At 36.9% G+C, this 27,720-nt stretch overlaps 1 protein-coding gene across 3 annotated transcripts; it reads left to right on the top strand.

Moving 5' to 3' along the window:
* PAIP1 (poly(A) binding protein interacting protein 1) lies at positions 1–27,720 on the top strand. Of its 3 annotated transcripts, none has more exons than XM_033111016.1 (11): positions 1–139; positions 1,455–1,624; positions 8,731–8,916; positions 12,558–12,670; positions 16,067–16,178; positions 17,535–17,660; positions 19,223–19,329; positions 19,811–19,928; positions 20,690–20,744; positions 25,411–25,504; positions 26,526–27,720. In XM_033111016.1, the coding sequence occupies exons 2-11, from the start codon at positions 1,526–1,528 to the stop codon at positions 26,617–26,619; spliced, it is 1,104 nt and encodes a 367-aa protein (XP_032966907.1). In that variant the 5' UTR covers positions 1–139; positions 1,455–1,525; the 3' UTR covers positions 26,620–27,720. The 3 variants fall into 3 exon arrangements, with proteins under 3 accessions (XP_032966907.1, XP_032966906.1, XP_032966905.1); XM_033111015.1 differs by lacking the exon at positions 1–139 and adding an exon at positions 386–634 and having other exon boundaries at positions 26,526–26,892; XM_033111014.1 differs by lacking the exon at positions 1–139 and adding an exon at positions 399–874.

Here is a 27,720-nt window from a genome sequence, read left to right as displayed (position 1 = left end):
GCGCGCCACGGAGGAGCGCGTCCGCGAATCCTGGCGCTGGCTTCACGCCCCCTCCCCCCGTATTTTTATTTTCCTGGCATCAACCGTCAGTCTTGCACTTCTCTCCTGAGGACCACCGCATAGGTCGGGCCCGCCTGGGGTAAGCGTCCCTCTTTCCACCCAGCGCCGCCCCGGGACCCGAGGTGTCCCCGCCGGGCCCCCGCAGCGGACAGGACAACCCGCGGCCGAGACGCCGCTCGCCGGGCGGCCTGCTGTGCGGCTGCTGGCAGCCCTCTGCGAAAGCGGAGGAGCCACGGCAGACGCGCCCGGGGCCTCCGGGCCGCGGGGGGCCGCTGTGACCTGCCTTCACCCCCAGTGCGCCGAAGGCGGGGTAGCGGGGCTTTAGGGGAGAATTGGAAAGCGGAGGGTAGCGGTGAGGGGCGGGTTCTCCAGCTGCTGTCCGCTCCGCCCGAAGCGCTGAGGAGCCGAGCAGGGGCCGGCCGCCCTCCTCCTCCATGAGGGACGAGTGAGCGCAGCGGCGACAGCCGGCCCGTAGCGCCTCCTCCCGCGTCCTCTCCAGAGCGCAGCGGCAGCGGCAGCGGCCCCCGGTGGAGGAGGAGGAGGAGCATGTCGGACGGTTTCGATCGGGCTCCAGGTGCTGGTCGGGGCCGGAGCCGGGGCCTGGGCCGCGGAGGGGGCGGGCCTGAGGGCGGCGGTTTCCCGAACGGAGCGGGGCCTGCTGAGCGGCCGCGGCACCAGCCGCCGCCTCAGCCCAAAGCCCCGGGCTTCCTGCAGCCGCCGCCGCTGCGCCAGCCCAGGACGGCCCCGCCGCCAGGGGCCCAGTGCGAGTTCCCCGCCGGCCCCCAGCGGCCTCCCCGGCCCGGGGCGCTCCCAGGTACGGAGCAGCTCTAGGGGACTCGGTCCTTCAGGGCCAACGCTTCCCCACGGCCCTCCGCTCGCGTCGAGAGCCGGCGCGCTGTCTCCTCCTTTCCCCGGTTCCCCGAAAGCCGTCCCCGAGGGGCCGGGTTGTTTCGGGGTGGGGATGGGCCCGGAACGGGGTTTGGAAGGTGGCTGCTGGAATCCTTTGTGCGCCCCGGCGGGGGGAGGGGCCCAGTGCGCGGTCTCCGAGTTCTGCTGTCCCGGGAGGAAGTAAAAATCACCTCCTCTTCCCCAGCCCTCGAAGGGGAGATCTTAGGTGAGCAACCACCTTTTTTCAGCCGACTCTTTTAAAAATAAAAAACCTCAAGCATTCATTTAGGAGGCAAGTATGTACCTAAAGGAGCTTTAAAGCAAGTCTATTGTTCCTTTTCGCTGGCTCTCTACACATATCTTGGCGATAACCTTAAATTTCGTGATGGTTCTTGTTTAACTCTTAAAAACCCGCCCTTCTCAGATAACTTTTCATTGTGTAGTAAGTTGTTATACAAAGGAATGAACGCATCTAACATCCCCCATCCCCTTTTTTCCTTTCTCAGAACAAACGAAACCCCAGAGAGCTCCACCTAGTTCACAGGATAACATCCCACAGCAGAACTCGGAGTCCGTGATGGCTAAACCCCAGGTGGTCGTAGCTCCTGTGTTAATGTCGAAGCTGTCTGTTAACGCCCCTGAATTTTACCCATCAGGTTATTCTTCTAATTATACAGTAAGTGCACCCTTTTACTACAACTCGAGGTTGATATTACTGGAATAATACGGTTATCCATTAATCAGTATGCTGGTGCTTTCTGTACAACACATAAAAACATGAATTCATTGAACTCAAGAATATAGTATATTCCTCAAGTATATTCCCGACTCAGGAATATACTTTGTAGTTATTATAGTCAGGGTATCAGAGTGTAGGCTTGAGAGCAGGCATTCTTGTCTGTTGTGTTAACTGCCCTATTCCCAGCCTCTAGAGAGTATCTCTAGGCGGTTAAACTTGATGTAGGCAAGGACCTCTTCAATATATAAAACTAAAGTCTTTGTCCATACTTATGGATAGCCTATAGTATAGTGGCCTGGTAAAATTGATTTTTTATTTGATTTTAGCAAGATAGCTGAATACTCATTGGTTGCTTTAGGGTAAATCAAAAGTGATTTTCATGCAGACTAATTCAGGTAGGTGTTTGAATGTTGAGAAGTACACATGGGCTCTGTTAGGTTAAAATGGTGTTTCTGATGCTAATTATTACGCAGAAATGTAGGAGTTTTGATAAAGTACAGCCACTATTTTGCCTTTATAATAGTTTTGCCTCTTTTCAAAGTTTATATAAATGGAATCATACAGAAAGCTATTTTTGTTTTTCACTTTCATTCAACATCAAAATCCATATTGTAGCATGTAATTGGAAGTGACTTATTCTCATGCCATTCCATTGTGTGACTAAACCATAGTCCCATTTGTCTATTGAACATTTGGGTAGCTTCCACTTTGGGGCTATTATGAATAGGGCTGATATTCTTGGCCATGTCTTAGTGGCTATGTGCCCTTGTTTCTATGTGGTATATACCTAGGAATGGAATTGCTGGGACGTAGGGTAGCCAGCTTTAGTGGAGACTGCCTCATAGTTTTCCTAAGACACTGTTCCAATGTATGCTTGGAGTAGTATGCAATTTCCAGTTGCTCTACTTCCTTGCCCACACCTAGTATTTTCTGTTTTTTTTTAAGTGTAGCCATTCTGTTGGGTGTGTGGTATCTAGTTGTGGTTTTAATATACGTATTTACCTTATAACTATAAGCCACCTTTTTTGGCTTTTTACTTTTTTTTTTTTGGCTTCCATATTTGGTAGAAAGTATGGAAAAGCTGTATTCCATATTTTATAAACTATGCATCTTAGACTGCATTAGGAAAAAGCTTTGGGGATAGAAGGAGGGATGTATATGCATAGCAGGAAGAGCAGTTAGATTTGGGTTGAAAGGGGCCATCAATCATTAAAGTAGAAGAAGTAAGAGCAGCTTGGGTTCTTGCCAGAAAATTGTATTTGGCTCATAGAGGAAAGGAATCATTGGAGAGCTGTGAGTAGTTGAAAAAACTCTTAAGAGTACTTACCTTCTTACAGCTAGAGTTCCCCACTTGTTTGTCTCCCTATTGACTTGGGCTGTTTTATAAGAGGGATGCAATTTTTTTCAGTTCTGTACCAACTAGTTTTACATAGATCAAGTGATTCCTGGGCTGTATAGAGCAGTGCATAAAGCTATGTTAGTTCACTTACTTTGAGCCACTGTCATCTTTTAGGCATTTCTTGATATCCTTTAGTAGATCGATCCCTTCTATGCTCAGTTCTCTAGAATGAATTACGTAATGGAAACTTGTGGCCCTGTTTTTCTTTTCTTTTTCTTTTTTTTAAAAACACTTTTTAATAAGTTACCAACACTTAAATTAGATATTGCAAATCTGCATTTTCTGGTTTCTCTTGAAATCATAAGATCCAGTCATACTGCACTGTTTGTTATCTTGATAAAAATTGGCTGAGTAGAGGCAGCCCCTTTAGATGGGAGTGTGTGAGCTCTAGTTTGCTCATTGGCTCACTTACTTCATGTGTTTGTAATCCACCTGGATTCTATAAGCATTCAAGTTTGGTACCCCTGCACTGGTACATTCTCAAGCCTTACTTGTTTACCCTTTAGCCCTCTGTCAAGACTAAGGAGTTTTCGCAATGCACGTAGTCACAGAATAGCAGTATCCTTGTCTTTCCCTTGAACATTCAACAAACAGTTGAACACTTACCATGAGTCAAGCACTGGGGGTGCATCACTGAACAAAGTGGACAAAAATTCCTACCTTTGTAAAGCCTCTATTCTAGTGGTCTTGGCTTGGTCTCCAGAAACTCCTTGAGTCTGCTTTTGTTAGACACATAAAAATCTATTGCTTGGTATCCTTGAGCTAGATTTGCTCTCAAGAATGCATGCTTTTCCTAAAAGCCTTTATATTAGTCTTTTGCTGTGCTTTCTTAACCTTTCCAAAACTCTAAGCTCTTTTATCTTTAGTCCTTCTAATCCCATTGCTAGAATTTCCTGCTTTCTATGCCTTCTTACCAGTGAGTTGCTATATCCATCTATTACTGGCATTGCGCTTCTCAGATAAACCATTACGTCTTGAATATTTAATCATTTATGAGAACCAAAATTTTCACAGAGGAATTCATAAAACATTTATTAAGAGACACAATTCCCCCACCACACACAAAAAATCCCACCTTTTTTCTAAGAACATCCCCTTTCAAGTTACTGCCCAGTTTTTCTTCTGCCTTTCAGTAGTGACATTCTCCAAAATGTAAAATTATTCACTGTTGGTACTACAGCTCACTGACCAAACTGCTGCAAACTGATCCCTCTAGTTGTACTGAAACTATTCTTGCAACATTTACTGATGTTCCAGGTTTTAAAATCTATTGTCCTCTTAACCCTCGTCTTGGACTTTATTGACTAGAGGATAATCTTTAAAGTTTAACAAGTCAGGTTTAATGTGTCCGTGCTAGGTACCAAGTATTTTCAGTCTTAGAAAAGTTCTCTTTTTAAGAACTGAGTATTTAAGGTAATAATTTTTTTATTTTGATTTTCCTTCTCTATTCATCATCTCCCTGTTTCCAAGACTCTGCAATCATTCTCTCAGATTTCAACCTATGAAATTCTGTAGCATTTGATATTATGAGCACCTCTTCTCATTTACCTTTTTTTTTTTTTTTTGGCTTCTGTGGCCGTATTCTTTCTTTATCTTCACAACTTGCAGCTTATTCCTTCTTCCTTCAGACTGTAGTCTTGGAGATTCTGTCTTTTTTCCATTGTATTACCTCCCTTGGTGATCTTACCTACCTATCCCTTAGACTCTAACCATTGCCTATCTGTCTGCTCATAACTCTGAAATCTAATTCTTTCTCTGAACTCCAGGCTTGTGTTTCCATTTGTTTTGACCTCTTCGTGAGGATCTCATGTTTAAATTCAAGTACAAAAACATGTATCTCCTCAAACTTCATATGATTTTATATCCTAACTAGCTGTTCAGGCTAAAACCTTGGTGGTATATCAGTTCACCTTTCTCTTTCATACTCTTGCCCCCCTTCAATCCAGTTAACTAAAGTACAGTTCACCCATGAACAAAATGGGGGTTAAGGACACCAACCCTGGCTCAGTCAAAAATCCACATGTAACTTCTGACTCCTCAAAAACTTAGTTGTCCCTCAGTATCCACAGGGGATTGGTTCCAGGACTCCTGTGAATACCAAAATGCACGGTTGCTAGAATCCCCTATATAAAATGGCATACATCAATGCATTTAATCGGCCCTCCTCATCCATGGACTCAACCACAGATTGAAAACAGTGCAGGTATGTTCTGAAAAAAGTCCACCTATAAGTGGACCTGCGCAGTTCAAACCCATGTTGTTTAAGGGTCAACTGTAGTCTTGACTATTCCACTAAGTGTCTGATTAGTTTCCTTTTATTCCCACTGCTTTGGACTAGGTTCTCATCTTGACAATGTATTTAACGTACCTACTGTGAAAAAGGAGTTTTCTAATTGATGTCCCTCCTAATCTCTTGTCACAGAATTATTTCCAAGAAAAATAAAACTTAACTATTCCTCAGTTTGGAAGCCATTTAATTAACTCCACATTGAAGACTGAAGAAATATGTACTTTAAAAAAATCTGGTACTAGAGAACTAACACAAGCTTTGATTCAAACATGTCGGAGTGCTTGTTTGTTCAGAATATTTTTGCTTTTTTTGCTTAAAACGACAGGCTCTGAATCCCGTTCTGCTATGTTCAAAGCGGCTTTACTTTCTGCTTTTACCTTCAGAATTCAGATTTTTGTAAGAGTTTTGCTAATTAAAAAAAAAAAATGAAATCAATGTTCTAAACTACATTTTGCCATAATAAATGACATTTGATAGAGATCGTTAGGAAATTAATACCTTCAGTCAGGACCTATAGACTTCCTGCTTTTTATTATCATTAATGGTAGGATACTATAAGTCTGTAAAACTATATATCAAAAACTTAAACTTAGTTTTTAACTGTAAAATTCACACGTATATGGTTAATATTAAGTATATTATTTATGCATTTATAATAATTGCTTTCACCGTTTTATAATAAATGGTCAATATTTATAATATGAACATTTCTCCATTGGTAACTACTATTATCCCTTGTTTATCTTTCCAAAATTTTCATTGTGTCTCTCTTTAAAAAAATTAAGTTGTACTAAATTATGGTTCTGTATTCTCTTTAACTTTAACACTATATTGGTGATATTTCTGTATTGATAATGTAAATATATCTTAAGTGGCTATATAACATTCCATTATATGGTTATAAGGTAATATATTTAACCAATTCCTTGTTGATGGATTGTTGGATGAGTTTTTGGCAATGAGTATCCTTGTATATATGTTGAAGTTGGCATTTAAGCTTCTTTGTTTGTTATTTGGAATATAGCATAGAGGTTAAAGTATAAGCTTTGTTGTGTACTCCATTTTTCTAAGTAGCTATGTGACTGTGCAAATGACATGGTCCTTGGTACATGGTCCTTCCTCGATCAAACCCACCCTAACCTGCTCCCCACCCGCCCTGGTTTTCCCACTATCTTTCCAGGCACTCTCCTTAGTGTGTTCCCCATCACCCTACAGTGTTAGCCACCACCCAGCCTCAGTTTCTGTGTTCTGGCCTTTCCTAAAGGCCTCAGGCAAACACCTGTCTCCTGGAGGCCTATATGCTTCTTGTTCCCACTGCATAGAATATCTTTCCTCAGATATTTGTATGGCTGGATTCTTTTCCCCCTCTTTTTCAATCTCAGTTTAGATGTAAACTGTTCAGGATCCTTCCCTGACCACATTTTTCATAGGGTATCGCAATGTTTGAATAATGTCTTCCATCATGGAAAGTTGGCTCCTAAGGAGGAGGACTTTTTCTCCTTTATTCATGGCACGACAGCACATAGAACAGCCTTTGGCACTTAGTAGATACTCCACACTCAAATAGTGGTTTTTTTGTTTTGTTTTGTTTTTTTAAGGAGGGCACAGCTCACAGTGCCCCATGTGGGGATTGAACCGGCAACCTTGGTGTTATTAGCACCACGCTCTAACCAACTGAGCTAACCGACCTCCCCTCAAATGGTTTTGAGTAGATAATATACTGGTTATTAACTTATTAATTAGTTAATCGGTTAGAATACCATCCTACGTACCAAGAAATACAGCTTTTTATCATTCTACTTTTTGGATGCTTTTTATGCTTTAACCCTTTCAGGTATGAGAACATGACTGTTGCATTTTGAATACGTTTTGATCTTTTCCCAGAAATTTAAAAATTTATTTGTTGAACACTTAGTGCCTTACTATGTGCTAGTCACTGGTCCAGGGGCATTTACTCATTAACTTACTTAACTCATTAACTCATTTCATCCTCAGTTACACAGCTGTAATGTTTATGATTCATGGTTTGAATTTCATCAACATTAATGAGAGTCATGGATTCAATTGTGTGATCAGACAAACATTTAATACATGAGAGGTCACCTGCTCTTGTCAGTGAACGCTGTATGCACACGATCTGGGCACATGAATCTGCTGTCCTGCAGCTGGTGTTTCCTGAGTGCCTCTCATACATATAGTACATGCAATTTCTCATGTAATGTGTCACTTTAATGTCTAGAGAGAAATAAAAATTATGCAATATGGCTTCTGAAGGTGGTTAGCTGAAGAAATAGTGGTCAGCACCAACAATGGAGGAAAAATTGGCTGTGTTAGTCTTTCTTTTAAGATTGTATGTCCTTCTCCAACATGGAGTTTTCCTAAGGGGAATTTTGACTAGGTGTGACTTTTTTTTTCCTTTATGCAGTCACTGACTTTAGAACCTAACCCTTTCATAAAATTCTTCTATACTGTAGTCATAATTCTAGTTCTTTCATATTGGTTTCTCATTTGACTTCTTTCAGAAAGGTAAATTTCATCAAGCAATATGGTTATTATAAGATCATAACTGTTAGGTAAACTTCAAGATGCTTTGGATGGTCTTCTAGACATTGAAAGTATAAGCTTGTGCACTGATCTATTACCATTGGCAATACTCACCTTGCTCATTCTCTTGCCATTAATTAAAAGGTTGGGAACTTCCAAAGGTGGTAGTGGTGGAGATATTAATTGGAAATTACTATTATCAAGGTTGGCTAGAAACCTGGACATAGCAGCCAGAAAGTCTCCTGCCACTGTACACTATGATGAAATTTCATAGTCACTAAACTATATATATTTCCCTCTCCTTGAGGATTAACAGATGTATGACAAACCTTACTAGTGTCTCTCAATATAAAAATTGTTAAATACCTATTATAATATAGAGAATGGTATAATGAATTGCCATGGCCTTGTCACTTAGCTACATGTGGCCATTCTTAATTCTGCATTCCTTACCCTCCCATTTTGAAGCAAATCCTAGATCTTGTTGTCTCCTTAAATAGGTCAACATTTTAATTTTGATATTGGTATTATATTGGTTTAAACTTTATTTCTCACCATCTTGTGAATCTATCGGATGAGAAGACAATTCCCTATCCAGCTAGATGGAGCCCTTCTGTTAAAACATTTTGACCATTGGGCATGGAAGAAGGATTCCTTAGTGAACTTAATTTTATTAAAGGAAATAACAAATTTTATCATGTGAAGGGTCCTTAAAAATCATTTGTGCTAGAGACAATTCAACCTAAAGCTGCCTCATGTTTACTTTAGCCAGTTGCATGGATTAATAATTTTTAAACTTTTTATCTATAGGAATCCTATGAGGATGGTTGTGAGGATTATCCCACTCTAGCAGAATATGTTCAGGATTTCTTGAATCATCTTACAGAGCAGCCTGGCAGTTTTGAAACTGAAATTGAACAGTTTGCAGAGACCCTGAATGGCTGGGTTACAACAGATGATGCTTTGCAAGAACTTGTGGAACTCATCTATCAACAGGTATGTTGGCTGATGGGTGATTATCAGATAGTTTACTTGAAGCCCACGGATGGTAGCTGCTCTTTGAGGGAGGCCAGGTTCATGTTCACCTGCCTCATTCATTAACTTTATGGTTTATGGGAGCTTTCATGTGTCTGTTGTATAAAATTCTATAGTTAGGCATCCATAGCTAGAGCCAGACTGCAAATGCACCTGTGTAGCCAAGGCTCTATACAAGCAGTTGTAAGGAGCTTTGGCCATTTATGAGGAAGGCTACATGAGTCATACCTTTTTTACACACACACACACACACACACACACACACACTTTGCTTTATAGGATTTGTAATTAATAATACTTTAAAAAGACTAATTCTTTTCTATGTTGAATTATATAGCATTATTAGAGTAGGGAAGAAAAAAATCATGGAAGAACTTTGTTGCCTCATAAATGAGTCTTTAAAAACCCCAGACCACAAAGCACTGTATGTTAAGTTTTAACATTTCTGCTTATTTTTACTTCATTTAAAATTTTCAAGGATATATCTTAATTCCTTAATTCCTTGAAAGTCTGATGTCAGTCTAGATTGTTTCTTCACATACTGTTTAGTTTTGATCCTAGCATATTGGTCATTGACAAACTAATGTTATTTTAAGGAGTGAAAAATAGGTAACACTGGATTTTGAAGACATTTGAGTGTGTGAGACTGGCCAAAACAGAATAGTAGATGAACAGAAATATAACTTTTAGTGTTCTTTAAGTCATTGCTGAATAAACAACTTAGACTTGGAATATGTGGAAGGGTGATTATGATAGCAAGTTGATTTTTTTTTTTTTTTAATCCCATCTAGTGTCTCATTTGACTACATTTCCAATTTGTTGTCGATTATTTCTGGACCCCTGCCGGATTACCTAGCCAACTTTCAGGTTTCTGGAAACGCCTGAAATTTTAGGAAAATAGAAATACTCTGTTTGTTCTGAAAAGTGCTTTTGGCCTCTAAATGGATTGAGGAGCAATGTGAGATAAGAAAATAGAAGAATTATACTTATTTCTTAATTCTTTTTTGGTTTCTCTTCTATTTAGTTTCAGCTCTTCAATAGTCTGCCTGATTATAGTTCTTTAGGGCTGAACAGAAGGATATGACCTGACAAACTACAATTTCTTTGCTTGTCTTAAAGCTGGTTCCTCAAATATGTTCTCAGCGTTCTTTTAAGTTTTAACATTCTGTGGTCAGTGATACATAGATTTACCAACAGTTCTTTAAGTTTCATTGAGGGAATTAACTCATAGCAACTAACAAAAGAAGACCTGTTGTTAAAAACAAAACAAAAAACCAGGTTAAACATACATATTCAACTTTGATTCCTCACCAAATACCATTAAAATGACAATATGGAGATTTTTAAAAGCCAGAATCCCATAAGTACTGAGATGGAGAAAGGAGATAGAAGTATCAGTTTGGGAGACTAGAAAGCAGGTGGGTCAGTGGTAACTGACATGGCAGATCTAAAAAAGTTGAATTCCAAGCCGGTGAGGAAAGCTGAGAATCTCCCTGATTTACAATGCAGAATCACCAAAAATTTCTAAGGATAAAATGGGGATAAAAAAAATTGCTTGAAAAATAAAACAAAAACTAGACCCTCTAGATATTCTTGCACTGAGTAGTCAGTTTGAAATTTTATTGTAACCCTTCTTGAGAAGTTATTAAAGACAGTGCTCCAGCAAACAGCAACTAAGACAAGGACCAAGACATGGGCACTAGGAAATGGGGAATTTTATAGGAGATGCTAAGTGTATTATTAAGTGATGATGAAAGGAGATCGATCCTAAGACATTAGCCATGAGCATAGCAGTCCTGGAGGAGCCAGGTGTCACTGGAATAGGGCAGAAGGCTCCAGGAAAGATTTTCCTGGTGAGACCAGCACAGGTGCGCTTAGAAGATATTAAGAAATTTACAAAGTAGTGAGTTTAAGAATAAAGCAATGAGAAGTATATAAAAAGCAAAGTATTAGAAAAAAATGAGTAAGTCTAGGGAAAAGAAAGTTGTACAAGAAAGAAATCAGTATAAGACATGGTTTAGCTATAAATGGAAACAAAACTAATGAATGATATCATGGTATAACCATAATGGTAGGTGGAAGGATTGTGAAATAGTGGAGTGGAGTGGGGTTAAGCAGGGTGAAAACTAAATGCTCATCTTCCATGGTGGGAAGAAATAATGTCTAAACTGAAAAATCACAGATCATGCAGATACAGAGGTTAAATTCTTAGCTGAAAGAATTGAAAGTGGTTGTCTATGGGAGTAAAATCGAGGTGCAGCACGGAAGCAGCCTGTAGAACTAGTCTTTAAAGTGTGTGATAATTTTAAAAGTAAACTAAAAGAAAACAGGCAACACCAATAATGGGAAAAGTATAATTTTTTTTTTTTAATTTATTGGGGTGACAATTGTTAGTAAAATTACATAGATTTCAGGTGTACAATTCTGTATTACATCATCTATAAATCCCATTGTGTGTTCACCACCCGAAGTCAGTTCTCCTTCCATCACCATATATTTGGGAAAAAGTATAAATTTTGAATCTCAAGTCTTTTCTGGTACCAGATACATCATAAACACATGTGATGTCAGGAGAAACCAGTCTTGATGAGAAATGTACAGGATCCTGGTTGAGCAAGGAAATAATTAGAAATAAAAAGATCTAATTATAAAGTACTTACTACATGCCTGGCAAAGCTGAACACTTGACTTGTAGTTAACTCATTTAATCCTCAGTGGCTGAGTGATACTCTTACCCCCATTTTATATGTATCTTAACAGAGAAGCTAAATGACTTATCTAAGGTTACAGCAGCTAATAAGTAGACCCAAAATAGGGTTGCAAGGACATCTGTTAGCTCAGCATGTGAAATTATCCAAATACCTTTGTAACCTTGGCCGAGTCCCACGACCTCTTAATGTGTGTTTTTCGTACCTAATATTAGGTAGTGAACTATTCATATGTTCTCTACAGTCTTTAAAAACTACAATGAAAGTTAAACTTCCTGAGTACTGCTTTGTCTATGTCAACAGTCTTTGATATGTGGTGTTTCATCACTGTCTTACTTTCTTTAAATGGCTTACCCGTTTTGATTTCCTCTTTACCCCAAGAATTTTTGGACTGTTCTTGAAGTGTTAATCTCTTGCACCAGGTACTATTAAGCACCTCTATAGGAATCAAACTGAAGTTCAGAGAGGTTTAGTGATGTCCAAAGTCACAGATCAGAAGGCTTGGGAATCCTGTTTCTGGACGGCTAGATGCCAAAGTCAGTGCTGTCCTATTCTTGAGAAGCACCACACATCAATAGTTTGGCAAATATTCTTATAATGGGCACTATGCAAGTGGGTTCATTTACATATTTTGTGCAAAAATGGGTTAGTATAAAGCAATAGTGTCTGTTTGCTTTCTGGTAGTCTCAGGTAAATGATGGGGAGAACTTGCCTCAAATATTTTTCTTTGTACCTGTTCTGGTCCTAGCAATTACAAAAGACTTGTACATTTTTCTGTACAATATGGTTGTTTTGGGGAGTAGAAATGTTTTTTCCTCTCTAAAATATTGCTGTTAAGTGTTTGCATTAATGACAACTTATCTGTGTCCTACAACACTTTTTTCTTTTTTAAAGGCCACATCTATTCCAAATTTCTCTTACATGGGAGCTCGCCTGTGTAATTACCTGTCCCATCATCTGACAATCAGCCCACAGAGTGGCAACTTCCGCCAATTGCTACTTCAAAGGTTAGTGTGACCATATAAAATTAAAGGAACATTTCTAAAGGTACTAGAATTTTACCATTTTTTTTTTTTTTTTTGTAAAGACTGTATATTATAGAAAGTTGCAGGGGAGAATAGGTAGACCATTCTTATTTGTACAGTATTAAAAATTTATAGTCACATATATAGCTATTTTTTTTCTGTAATGGTCTCTGCCTTTGGTGTTGTGCTTGGAAAAGCCTTTCCTTTCCCAAGATCTTAAAAATGATCACTTACATATTTCTTAGTACTTTTGTGCTTTGGTTTTGAGCTTGGATCTAATTTATTTATTGCCACATGTTTAAGCAGTTTTTCCCATACCACTTTTTTGAATGATCCATTTCGTTATTGATTTGAACTGCTACCTTTATCACACTGTATCCTTATATTTGGGTATTGATTCTGGACTTTCATTATATTCCATTCATCACTGGTTCTATTCCTGTTTTATTACCATACTATTTAAAAGCTCTTAATTTTTTAATATCTAGTTAGTTCCCCACTTTTGTTGTGTGGAATTTTCTTTGCTCTTCTTGCATGCTTGTTTTCTCCAATGAATTTTAGAATCAGCATGTGAAATTATCCAAATATTGTTGGTATATATTAGATATTTTTGGGGTGACATTTAACTAATTTAGGGAACTTTCTTATAATTTGAGTTATTTCGATAATAAGGTTGTCTTTGAGTTTATTATAATTTACACCTTAGTTCTTTAAAGATACATTTAATGGGTGCAAAATACTCCCATCATGTGGTTACACTACACTGGAACAAAATAAAAATTCCAAAAGCACACTTCAGAGACACTTAAAAATTAAACTTTTGATAAAGGTGATACTTCACATACATATGTACAAGATAAATTGTGTTGCTGACACAACTGGCTAGTCATTTGGGGGGGAAAACAAAACGAAGACTGGCTCCTGTCTCAGTCTTCCCACCAAAATATATTTCAGATATACTAAAGACTTAAATAAAAGTGAAACAGTAAATGCGAGGGGAAAAATTGACAATTAAACAAAACTCTTAGGTCGGTAAAGCCCTTTTAAGCAAGACATGATACCCACAGGCTCTAAAAAGAGATCATTTAAATTTAATTACATATAGGTTATAATATTTGGGGGTAGTCATAAATTTATATGAACTGAAAAGTAAAAATAAGGAAATACGTAACACATGGTAATGAGCTCATTTATTCACTATGAAAAGAGGGGCCTCTTAGGAATGTAAGAAAAAGGCCAGTATTTTAATAGAAATATTCGGAATGGCTTTGAATAGGAACAATTTGGAAAACTATAAATGAGAGAAAGATCTAACCTTAGCCTATAATTGAGGAAATGAAAATCATAGCTTCTGGAAAGATGTGAAAGCAGGCACCTCTAGTAGGTAGGGTGGCAGAAAGGCTTGCTTATCTTCCCCAGTGCTGCTTACCCCTGGCTATGCCTTAAAATAGGGCTGAGACCCTGCCCCCACTCTTGGAAATTCTAACGTAATGGACTGAAGTGGAACCTGGGCATGGTTCTTTAAAGCTTCCCAAGTGATTCTACTGTGTAGCCATGGTTGAGAACCACTGTTGCGACTCCTGACCCCTTGTATGCTTCTGTAGTTCTGTGGTACTGTCAAGGATATTAACATGGAGAAAGGCTAATCATATAACAATGAAGAGCAGGGCATAATTCTATTACCTGACTTAAAAATATATACATACTTGGAAAAGACCTAAGTTACCTTCACAGCAGTTATCTCTGGGTTGCAGTGATTTTTCTCTGCTCTTTGTTTTTTCTCTGTTCTTCGTTTTTCTTTGCTTTGACCTTTCTGAAATAAGCATGTATTGTTTTTATAATTGAACTCTTCACCCTAAAAAGGTTTTGGGTCTTTCCTCTCACCTAGATAATCAACCATGTACAGGGGGAGAGATTTACTTTTGCACATACATTGACATAACTTAATGTATAATAGTCATATTTATAAAACAAAAAGGAGATCATTTCATCAAAGCTCTTACCTGCAAAATCGTAAAAGAAAGGACAGAGAAAGAGCAGCCAACATGGTGCTTGGATAACTGAATTGGCATTAATTAACTGGTCCTTTCCATTATTAACCAGAGTGTTCTATTTATAGATATTCCCAACATTTTTTCTGATGAGGAATTAATATGGATGAGAAGGTAACAAATATCTTCTATGTCTGACTCATGCACAAGATGTTGCTCATTTAACATAGCTTGTAAACACTGGAATCAGTCACGTAGGCACAACAAACTATCCTGGTTTAGGGTTGATTCACAAATTGACCCATGGTTAATTCTTGAAGTGACTTCTTTTTTCTTTTTAAACAATTTTTTTTACAAAGCAACCTAAACTGGTCCCTCATGTATGAAAGCCATTAAGTCTCCATAAGCTCCTCCCTTGATCTTTAAAAGAACTGTCAAAATTAATTTTATAAAACATGACATTCCTAGAGTTTTCTCACCATCTTTTCAATAAAGGTAGGAAAAAAATATTTAACACCCAAATAGTAAACATTTAAAGACCATTTAAAAAAATTCATTTTAGTGACAATAGCCAAACACCGTAATTCATTGACGCAGGCAAGGACAAGTTTATTGTCATTATTTTAGAAATCTTGTAGGAACTATGTCTGTAAGCTCCAAGAAGAGGATTTCTTTTGTTAACTTGTGTAAGGCCACTGGGCTAAGTTGGGGGAAAATAAGGTATTTAACTCCTTCAGTCTCTTGGAAATAGAAACCAAATTAATCGCTTCCTATGTGTATACTCAACTGGGGACTTTTCCCCTCATTTCTTTTCTCTGATTCATATAATGGAAATAATAAGAATAATAGGGTTGATAAGAATTCATTTTATTTTCATCTTAGTTGGAGGCCAGTAATATATTTTTAAAGATACATTTCAAAAGTTCATATGTTCAGAAAGAGTAGAACATTTTACAGAGAGAATTTGGATAATAACAGTGCTTTTTTAAACAGAAATGCTTATAAGATAAATAAGGTGAGGCATTTTTTTTCCTTCTTTTTAGTGCCAGTATACAGCATCCCTCATGAAACCTATATTGTTTAAACTTACTACGGCTTGATCTAATAGGTTTATTTTCAAACTATTATTAGTTTCTTAAAACTAGGAATCCTAGAATGAAAGAGACTATTTTCTGTTCCTACAATGGACAGGAACTTTTTATTATAGAACGTCAGGAAGTTGGTACATTGTATTTGGCCTCTGTATTGCTTGTGGACAACCAAACCGACAAATGGTTATCTTCTTTGACTATTTAAAAATATAATGTGTATGGGAAAACACACTGTTCCCCAATATTCCCCAATTAAAAAAAAAGTCGTGTGATTATAAAAGGAATATCTTTATTAGATGTCGGACTGAATATGAAGTTAAAGATCAAGCTGCAAAAGGGGATGAAGTGACTCGAAAACGATTCCATGCATTTGTACTCTTTCTGGGAGAACTTTATCTTAACCTGGAGGTGAGGAGAAATTTTTCTTTTGCTATGTTCTGAGAAAGCCTGAGAACACAAATTGATCTTAATAAGGATTTTGTGTTTACATGATACTTTTATAACATTAAGAGTGAAATGGGACAGGGAGAATGGGAGAGAAAGAAAATAATGTCTTAATACCCACTCATGGCGGTGTCTGAACTTTAATGGAATGTGAGTAACATTTGTTTTCCTGTTCATGGGCAAAGTGTTGGGAAGTAGTTACTGAGCATTTTAAAGTCTTTGTGTCCTTTTGGAAAGCCATGGTTTACATGCAACGTTAAGCTTTTGCAATACAGACATTTATACCTTTTTCAATTCTTTCATCAGAAACATAAATATTAAACATACATTTAATAAAGCTTTGCATGAAGAGAGGAGAGACTAGAGTTTCTGATTTTTTTCACCTAATTCACCCAGATTAGTGCTTCTTGGTCCTATTTTACAAATCTTCCACATAAAATGCATTTATGCAAGGTGTACAGTTAAACTTGCTTCTAAATTGGCGGTATACTTCAATATATGCTTGTTAATAAGCAACATAAGTGCTGAATATTACTTTGTAATGGATTTGCTTAATTTTTTTTTTTATGACTAGTCCTAGATATAGGTATATTTCTTAAACTCTGAATTGAGGACTTAGTATCATAAACACCACTGAAAAAACACATAAATCCACTATCAAATATGCATCTCAGCACATTTAAAAGGTCTTTGTCTAGTCTGGTGCCTCATTTGCTATCCCTTTTTATCACAGGTGGACTTAATTTTTTTTAATCTCATGTCTTAATCTTTTTCAGTTTTTTATATAAGCCAAAATAAGAGCACCAATCTAAAATATGCTTTTAATGAGGAGCCATTTTAGGAATGCTGCTGAGTTTCGTATGTGCAAGTACTGATGCTGTGTCTGTGGGGAGCATAAAGATGAGACATGGCTCCTAATTCTTGTAGCCAGAGAGCTAAGATATGTATACAATTCTAATGCAAAACAGTATTTTTAATCAGTATAAGAAGCAGAATAAAGTGCTATGTGTTCCCAAAAAAGGGCGTAGCTTAATAGACTAGAGAATACTTTATGAAGCAGTAACATTCAAGGAGGCTTAAATTCCGTGACCATATGTTATGTGTGGTAAATGAAAACCTACCTATAGTTTACCAGTTTTATTACTGGTCTTAGTTACGTGTAAAGTAAGTCTAATTTTGTGACGATACCAGAGTGTGTTCCTATGATTTTGGTATATTTTTAATGTAAAAGACTTTATTTTGCCAACACTTTGTTAGGGCATTTACATATATGTATTATATTTTGGTATAGTTGCTTTTCATTTTCTTTTGTTCCAAAAGATCAAAGGAACAAATGGACAGGTTACAAGGGCAGATATTCTTCAGGTTGGTCTACGGGAGTTGCTGAATGCCCTCCTTTCTAATCCTATGGATGACAACTTAATTTGTGCAGTAAAATTACTGAAGGTAGGTTTTACTAATTTGTTTAAATGTAACAGTTCTACCCCTTTAGTGTACAATTTGGAGAAAAGTATGTATGATACACAAATGAATTCAAAATTAAGTTATTACTTTAAATGCTGACATTTTACTTTGCACTCAAATTTTTTGAATTTTGGAAAAGCAATATGTACTTAAGCAAAATTTAGAAGTGAAAAAATGGAAGTCCTTCACTCTACCCTCATCTGTAAATTCCCTTTCCTTCCTTTCCCATGTCTCTAAGTATGCTCTCGTAAATAAGATCTTAATATCTTTGCATGACACATAGATTTACTTCTTTCTTCAGTAGCTTCCTAGCATTCCATTGTATGTTTGCACATTGTTTATCCATTCTGTTGTCAAACAGTTGGGTTTTCTCAGTTTAGTTACTGCAGCACTGTTGGTAATCTTTCACCATGTCTTTACACGTGCAGTTGTTTATATAGGTTAAATTCCTACATATAGATTTGGTGGATCACAGAGTATGTGTACTTAAATTTGGTAAGGACAGATGCTCCTTGACTTACGAAGGGGTTGCATCCCAATACACTCATTGGAAGCTGAAAATATTGTAAGTCAAAAATGCATTTAATACACCTAACCTACTAAATATCATAGCTGAGCTAGCCTACCTTAAACATGCTCAGAACACTTACGTTAGGCCACAGTTGGCCTAATCATCTAACACAACGAATACACTGTTGAGTAGTCGTTGTTTGCGCTCGTGATCGTACGCCTGACTGGGAGCTGCAACTCGCTGCCGCTGCCCAGCATTATGGGAGAGTTTCGTACCACAGTGGCTAGCCCAGGGAATGACCCAAGTTCAAAATTTGAAGTACAGTTTCTGTTGTATGTTTATTGCATTTGAACCATTGTAAAGTCAGAATATTTTATGTCAAACCCTCATAAGTTGGGGACCTTCTGTAATGCTGAATTTCCATTCCAAATGCTCACCCGGAGTCTGTTCCCACCAACAGTGCATGATATACCTTTCTCCCCAAATCCTTATCAGTGATGGATATAATCAATCCTGGGTTTTGTTTTGTCATAGGTGATGTGTAAAAACAAAAATATCATTTCAATTTGCATTTTTCTGATCATTAGTGAATTTCTTCATGTTTATTAGACATTTTTTTAGTTTCTGTGAATTACCTGTTTATATCCTTAACTCATTTTTTTCTGATGAAGTTTGTATTTTTTAATTCAAAGCTTCAATGTTTATTGTATGTTGTATATCTCAAAAAAACATATTGATTAAAATTTTATAGCCTGTTTTAGACATACAGGTAGTATACCATATGGTCATTGACACATGAAACCTATGATTAAAATTCTGCTATGGGTCATTCCTTTAGGTTCTCTCAATCAAGAAAAACATAGAAGGTATAGAGATCCCTGAATATCAGATGGTAGAGAAGTACTGGGAATATTTAACTTGCTAAATTCATCTTGTTCAAAGAATGCTTAAAGTGCTACTAATACATTTTTAGAATTTTATACTTTATTGAATTCTTTATTTTGATGCCTGTTTCTTTGCTTGTTTATTTTAGTTGACAGGGTCAGTTTTGGAAGATGCCTGGAAGGAAAAAGGAAAGACTGATATGGTAGAAATTATTCAGAGAATTGAAAATGTTGTCCTAGATGCAAATTGCAGCAGGTAAGAAATGAAGTAATGTAGACAGCCAGTAGGTCTCAATTCCTTGCTTTTTCTTTGGGGGTTGTTTTTAAATCTGTTTTTAAATCTATACTTCATCAGAATAATTGAAATCTTACAGATTTATCTACAGAAACATTTCCTTTAAAGGCATCATATTTTACCTATGGCTTCTGCTCACCTAACCAATTTTCTAGCTATTGTCCGATAAATATCTGGGTAAAATACTAGTATAAGTCCAGTTGGAGGGATAAAAATGTTTGTAGGATATTCCACTGCCTTTAAGAACCATATAGTTACATGGAACAAATTTCAAGGCTTTTTTTTTTTAAATGTAAACTTGTGTCATTGTAGGAAATGTCTAGAAAAAGCAATGAATGTACATGTTAAATTTAGGAACTAGTTTTAGAAATCTGTGGTATTTTAGAGCCTGACAACTCTTATGGAGGATATACTTGAACTCTTTTTCACCTTTTGTTTGCAGAGACGTAAAACAGATGCTCTTGAAGCTTGTAGAACTCCGGTCAAGTAACTGGGGTAGAGTCCATGTAACCTCAACATACAGAGAAGCAACACCTGAAAATGATCCTAACTATTTCATGGTATGCCAATGTTTACATTTTAAATTTTGCTTATTGCTTGAATTTTCCCATTGAATTTTGGAAATTTCTAGATGAGATACATAAAGCTGTTCTCAGAATTTAATGCCTGTCGCTCGCTTAGGGTCACATGGCAGCAAGCACATGGTAAATAAAAGAAACATGGAATCCTCCAGTGACTGGGTGGGCTAGAGAAAGATCCATCCAATGGCAAGGGAAATTAACAAGGCTTGGACTTGGGTGAGCATAGGGATTCCAGGAAGCAGTTTTTCCAGGGAATTCATAGCCTGCATCTCAAACCTTTACTTTGCATGTTGTAGTAAAGTAAAACAAGCAAACAAAAACAGTTACCAGACCAGTGATGCCCAGAAGCTCCCAACATGACCAAACATTAGGTAACTATGGAACAATGCTCCTACAACTCCAGTCTGGAAATTCTTGGAGGAGAAAATGATAGTGGGGAAGGAACTACAACTAAACATGAGCTGACACTAAATCATAGTGTACAGCAGAACAATTCACCATGAGTGTGACAGACAATAGACTGCAGTGTTAGAACCACAAGAACTTGAGATAATAGAATAGAAATCTGAAAACCATAGACTTTCTCAATAAAATGAAAATGGCTACTAGGGGGTTAGTGTTTTGTTTGCTCCTGCATTATCAGGTACAGATGAATGACATCAGCCACGCTTCATTAATAATGTGCTTTTTACAAATGAGTTCTGAAATGATAACATTTTTATCACTTTGACTCATCTTAGAATGAACCAACATTTTATACATCTGATGGCGTTCCCTTCACTGCAGCTGATCCAGGTATGTTGTCCCTGTCATTTTCTGCCCATTTTTTGGTAGGATAGTAAATTACAGAAAAAGAATAACCTCACCAGCACAGAGCTGTAGCTTTTTGAAGAGTTCACATCAGTCTAAAATACAGAGTAAAGGCTTGTCTCTCAGAGTAATGGAATATTCTTTTTTTTTTTTTTTATGATTTTGAAAGTATTTTTTTTTTAATTGGGGAAGGGGAACAGGACTTTATTGGGGAACAGTGTGTACTTCAAGGACTTTTTCCAAGTCAAGTTGTTGTTCTTTCAATCTTAGTTGTGGAGGGCGCAGCTCAGTTCCAGGTCCAGTTGCTGTTGTTAGTTGCAGGGGGCGCAGCCCACCATCCCTTGCGGGAGTCGAACCCGCAACCTTGTGGTTGAGAGGACGCGCTCCAACCAAGTGAGCCATCCGGGAGGCAGCTCAGCTCAAGGTGCTGTGTTCAATCTTAGTTGCAGGGGGCGCAGCCCACCATCCCTTGCAGGAGTCAAGGAGTCGAACCGGCAGCTTTGTGGTTGGAGCACGGAGCTCCAACCACCTGAGCCACCGGGCCGGCCCTCTCATGGAATATTCTTTACAATGGTTAGTTACACTTGGAACCATTTCAGATGGGACATCTGACTCAGTATATAGTGTCTTGTCACCCTAACAATGAAGGATTGGAAGAATACCTCAATTAAATGCAGCAATTTTTATTTTGTATTTCCTCTGATATTTTGTTTTTATACTCTTAAACTTTCCAGGTGGTTGAATGGAAAGAAAAGATGGTTCTAGTTCACTACATAGTCAGCAACTTTCATTAATATGGGTTAATATTCACAGGTACTAAGAATTACGGATTTCATTAATACTTGGTGGGTCAAAGTTAATTAAAATCTAAGTCTCTTCACACTTGCTCTTCCAGAAAAGGACATTTATAAAAAGATTGCTTTAATTGTGATAAATGGGACTACAGTGTGAGCAAGAGAGACATTTTTCCCATTTGGTACAATTACAAACAGCTTATTGTTGGAGTTTTCCCTTTTGTTTCCTTTGGCTAGCAGGCACTAACTGTCCTGTGCCTGTAGCACAAAAGAGGTAAAAGAAGGACTGATTAACTTTCGACTTAAATTTTTTGAATGTTTCATAATTTAAAAAACCACAGAAAACTGACCTGTTGATTCACAGACAAGATAAAACCACTCAGTCAACATTAAACCAAGTTCGGGGTGGCCAGTTAGCTCAGATGGTTAGAGCGTGGTGCTGATAACACCAAGGTTGCCTGTGCCATCTTCACATGGGCTGCTATGAGTTGTGCCCTCCTTTAAAAAAAAAAAAACCTAGTTACAATGGCAAATGTTTAAAAAAAAAAAATTAAACCAAGTTCATTGATTATGGCAATGTCATTTGCCATATTAACATATACTGTGGATCTTTTTAAAGACAAACACCCAATAGATACTACTAAAACCATTATCTGTCCTGTAATTGATCCCCTCCTCCCAAAGTTCAGTCCTTCTATTACTTCTTACCCCGAGGTAATTACTGTCCTTTACATTTGTGTCACTGTGGTGTCTTTTTACTTTATGTGAGTCTGTAAACAATAGGTATTATCACATAGTAGTGTTAATGTAAATGGTATCTTATAGTGCACATCCTTTTGCAACTTACTTTTTATTCAATATTATTTTTGGTATTTATTCATGTTGAAATATATACATTTGGTTCATTCATTTTAAATGCCAAGTAATACTCGGAGTGTTTATATAAGAACTTGGTTTGCTTTTCTATTTCTCATTCTTGGCAACAGTTAATTGTTAGCAGACCTAGTTTTTTTTGTCAGTATGATTGTATGAAATTGTACATTTTGATTTTCCTACTAATGATACTGAATTTCTTTTCATGTTTCTGTTGACCTTTGATTTCTTCTTTTGAGAATTGCCTGTTTGTGTTCTTTGTCCATATTTCTAGTGGACCATTTATCTTTCTTACTGATTTGTAATTCTTTGCACAGCCTAGAAAATGATCCTTAGTTTTTCTCAGTATGTGCTGTCCTACTATTTGTTTATGTCTGAGCATTTAGAAGCTTTGAGTTTTCATGTAAACTAAATGTATCTGTCTTGTTTGTGCTCTCTGGGCCAGTCTCCTTCCTACTATCAAATTCCATTTTCTTCTAAAAAGTCTTACTTTGTTGTTTTTTATATTTAGGTCTTCAATCTGTCTGGCTACTGTTTATATATGGGATATACTTTTTCCATCATCTCCCATGGCAGCAATAAGTGTTGAATCATCCTTCCCCTTTTAGATAAAATGTACCATGTAACTCCTCTGTAAGCTTGTGTCTTATACCTCTGTCAATGTATGTAGATCTTTCTTTTGTTTGTATATCTTGACACCAATACCACATTCTTAATTATTCTCACTATACATCTTGCTGTCTGATAAAACAAATTTTTCTTCCCTTATTCTTCAATGTTACCTTGATTCCTTTTGGTTCTTTGTTCTTCATCTTTGTCTAATCTGTTGATCCTATTTAATCGTTAATTTCTAGTGACTATTTTTTATAGAAATTCAGTTTGGTTTTTGAAACTGAATTTTGTTTTTGCATTTTGTTCAAAGTATCTTGATCTTTTCTCAAAGTTTTGAGTCCTTTTTTCTCATCATTCTAAACACACTTATTTTTGCTTCGTATTTTTGTTCTATCTTTTAATTCCAATCCTGCTGTTCTTTCAGATTATTATACCCAAAATTGTTTATATGTTATGATCTTTTTTATTGCAATCTCAGCCGTCTTTCTTAAACTTTTCCAGAAATGATTTCAAACTTATAGAAAAGTTACAAATGTAAAAATTGTACAAAGAACATCCATTTATCCTTTACTCAGACATAGCTTCTGTTAAGTTTACTCTGTTTATCATTTGTTGTCTCCACACTCATTCTTTTTTCTAAATAATTTGCAGTTGGGGTGGCTGGTTAGCTCAGCTGGTTAAAGTGTGGTACTGGTAACACCAATGTTGCCAGTTTGATCCCAGCATGGGCCACTGTGAGCTGCACCCTCCTTAAAAAAAAAAAAAAAAAAAAAGAATCATTTGCAGTTAAGTTACATATGTTATAGTCCTTTGAGATTGCTCCAGTGTTTTAACTGCCTTTTGTTTATCTGCATGAACATTCCTTGTGGCTTGGATTGCTGGAACATCTGTCCAGAGTGGGTTTTCTGTTTGCTCCTGCCAGGAGCCACAGGGTAATAGTGACTTGGGACAAGTTTTTACTGTCTTGTCATGGGGGCTCCAGGCCCATTGTTACAAATTCTCTGGGTAACCAGTTTCTTCAGAGTACTACCAAATCCAGGCAGAGACAACCAAACTTCTTTGCTAACTCCCTTTCACTGAGGTGTTTTTCATTTTGCTTTTCCCCCATCCATCTTTTGCTTGAGATATCTGTCCTTTGACTGTCCGGGGTTTGTGCAGGGTGAGATGGTTGTGGAGCATTAATTCCATCTCCCTGTTTCACATGGGCCCAAGACCTTCCTTTCTGACCTTCTGTGTGTTTTAAAATCCAAGCCTATTTGTTGCACATGGTTTACCAGCCTCCCAGCTGCAGTAATTATGTATGACTTTCAGTTCCCTTCCATTTCTGTCATCGGATGACGTGATGTTTTTTGTCACCCATACATTTAAAAGAATATCTTACCTGTTACCTCAAGTATTTGTTGCAGGAACGTTTTACACCTAAAATGGTCCCCAAATTGCCAGAATTGAATGTCAAGATATCACTAATCCTTTAAGCTCGAATTAGAGTTACAGAGACTGACAATCTTGGGAACATAGTCTTTATCCAATCTAATGTAATTATATTATTTGATTAAAATTTGAGGTAATGTTCATAGAAAACTAATTTTATTAAAACTTGTTTTAATATACACTGATCTATTTTATTATTCAAAGGCAAGGACTCCCTACAGACATGCTAATCTTATAAGATACTTAGTAACTCGAAGACAGTTGGCAGATGGAGAGCTATATCATATGTATTGCCTTAGAAAGTTGGTATAGCTGAAACATCTATCACATAGCTACCTTCCAGCTGTCTTAAGTAGAGGGAAGAAACAAAGATCCCCTATGCTCAGAACCTATGCTTGCTTAGCTTCCTCTGATTGAGAAACGTGGACCAATGGCTGTTACCTGCTAGCCAGATAGATAGCTCACTTTACCTTGGGGAGGAATAATGGGGAGGCCGGAAGCCAGGATGTTTGATTGAAATCTCTCCTTGTGAAAGGAAAAATAGGTATAGAAAAAACACGTTCTTCCCTAACAAATTATATAGCCAATATTTTGTCCGATGGAAAGAAGCAGTAAAAAAATGTAAACAGCATGCACATAGGCTGTGAAATGTACTCTGGTATATTCACAGTGGCTTTGATTTCTAACATATTGAGAGGAATATTATATATAATTTGTGAGTATGCGGGGGGCAAAAGCAAACCAATCAGAAAATAAGATTTGTAAATGCTGTTCTTAAATACATAATTAAGCTTACTTAATAACAAGTAAGTTAAAATAGCTTACTGCTATTTGTACTTTGGATCTACTTAAAAAGTCATAATACTAAAATTTCTTAGGGATAACTGGCCATTTCTTAGGAATTTTTTCAGCTCTTAAATTTTTTCATTTTATTTTTGTAGATTACCAAGAGAAATATCAAGAGTTACTTGAAAGAGAAGACTTTTTTCCAGATTATGAAGAAAATGGAACAGATTTATCGGGGGCTGGTGATCCGTAAGTTCTCTTTAGCTACTAACTTTATTTGTGAAATTTCTGTGGCCACAGTTTGTAGGTAGAGTTTAAACCAGAAAAAAGTAGATAATGAAAGAATGTGCATTTTGATTTGATGATATATAGTGGTATATATGTAGTAGTTATCAAAAATTTTCAGACAACCATGTTAAAAACAGTATAATTTTGTCACACGTGTAGGTGGAAAAGGTTATTGGGAGATGGGAAGACATATAGTCAGTGTCTTGTTGTGGAGGAAAAGTATAGAAAAGGGAAAAGATCTGGAGTCATATTCTGCCTCTGCCACATACTTAACAAATCTTATGTTATTTAATCTCCTGGAGTTTTTTGTTTGTTTGTTTTTTAATCTCTAAAATGAAGATTATAGTAGTACCTATCTTTTTAAGGTGACTGTGGGAATTCAGTAAAAATGTGTATATTAAGCCCTTCACAGGGTACTTTAAACTTTTTACTTAACTATGGAAAGCCTTGTTTTCCATCATTTTAAACCACTGCATAGGTGGGAAAATTCTGAAATAGATGATCTTGAAAGTAGCTTTTTGCTATGAAAGCCTGATTCCAAATGGAATCTGACTAAATTGTTATTGTAGGAATACCATTTCTGATGTTAAGTAGACATAAAATATTAACGCAGCATTAGAGGTGAAGGGCACATCTGAACTTATGTTGATAAGATAAATTTATGAAATTCAGTCGTGAGCCCCCGAGTTTATACGTAAAGCCAGCCTTTGATTTAACTTTTAGATTAGGTTAAAGAATTTAACATATGTCTAAATATATAACAGAATCTTAACTTTGAAGACAAGAGACTCAAAATCCAGTGTAAAATTTAACTCATCATATTAAGCAGTTGTTGTCTGAGGACTGCCAATTAATGTAATTCTAAACAGTTAGTGCTTGCGTTCTATCACAGCTCAGTCACTTTTTCTCATGGCTTAGCATCTTAGACCTTTTCTGAACTGAAAAACATGAAACGTCTGAGTCATCTTTGCTCCTTTCACAGATACTTCGATGATATTGATGATGAGATGGACCCTGAAATAGAAGAAGCATATGAGAAGTTTTGTTTGGAATCAGAGCGCAAACGAAAACAGTAAAGCTCAATGTCAGCATAATCAGTTTTATAAAGCAGTTTAGGTTATGATGATTTAGCAGAACACAGAAAGCAAGAAATTGTGTCACACTTTACCAAATTAAGGATGTTAAGTTACATTACTAATGTATACAACTTTTGTTTAACACTGTCTGCCAAAATAAACTTTATTCCCTGTAACTTAAAATGTGTATATATATATAATAGTTTATTATGTACAGTTAATTCCACTGTTTTGGCTGCAATAAAATCGATTTTGAAATAAATAAAATGTTGAAAGTAAATTTTGCTAGCTGGTTAGAAGCTTATCCTTTAAATTCAGTTTTTCTTGAGGGAAAAGGTCTTAGCCTGGAAATATGTATTACTGCAAAAATGTAGCACCCTTTTTTTTAGATATAAGTATATAGCTTTCATTTAGTTTTACATTTAGTGTCTCAATAAATTGGGTTTCAAATATGATTCACAATTACGAAAATCTTTAGCACTAAAGTCTTAGACTATATCGTTAACTGATTTACATATCCTGATGCTATTTGATACTAAGGGCTGTTAAAATGTCATTAAAAAAAAAGAAAAAAAGGAGTTAGAACTCCAAACTAAACCACCAAGATTCTTCACTGAGGATTTATTGCAGTCCTAGAATTTTTTTTTTTTTTTTTTCATCTAACTTCATTACTTTACCTAGAAGCCTGGAGTATTTTTCTGCTTCATTTATATGGCTTTCTCATTTTTATTTTGTGGCATGAGTTGCATTGACTTTTTTACTAGAGAATTTTGCTAGGTCTTTGTCACTCAAGTTTTCATCTGCTTTATAATTGATACACCTTGAAGATCACTTTTCTAATACTTTTACTATAATGTAGTACCACCTCAGCCCTATTTTTACCTAATGTCAAAAAATCTTTTTCCAACTAACTAAAACTTATGTACAAAGGGATTGCTTGTAAATATGCATGTAAATAGTTCTGTTAATAACCCACTGTTTTACATTTGGTACATCTGTGTCTGCTAATACAGTTAGTTTTCTCACTTTTCTGCTTGTTTGTTCAGTCTGGATTAAAATTAGACTTTGAAAATAAAATTGAAATAGTTTTGTTTTCTCTAA

Source organism: Rhinolophus ferrumequinum, chromosome 7, assembly GCF_004115265.2.
Source record: "Rhinolophus ferrumequinum isolate MPI-CBG mRhiFer1 chromosome 7, mRhiFer1_v1.p, whole genome shotgun sequence".
Taxonomy (NCBI): domain Eukaryota; kingdom Metazoa; phylum Chordata; class Mammalia; order Chiroptera; family Rhinolophidae; genus Rhinolophus; species Rhinolophus ferrumequinum.
Note: the sequence above shows the minus strand (reverse complement) of the source record. Positions and strands in the feature narration are given on the sequence as shown.

What these genes read in the sequence shown, in the direction of transcription:
- PAIP1 (XM_033111014.1), top strand. Translation starts at nt 607, where the DNA reads ATGTCGGACGGTTTCGATCGGGCTCCAGGTGCTGGTCGGGGCCGGAGC. An exon ending in CTAGATGCAAATTGCAGCAG is followed by an intron (nt 19,330 to 19,810) that starts GTAAGAAATGAA and finishes TTTTGTTTGCAG; the next exon opens with AGACGTAAAACAGATGCTCT. An exon ending in CTTCACTGCAGCTGATCCAG is followed by an intron (nt 20,745 to 25,410) that starts GTATGTTGTCCC and finishes TTATTTTTGTAG; the next exon opens with ATTACCAAGAGAAATATCAA.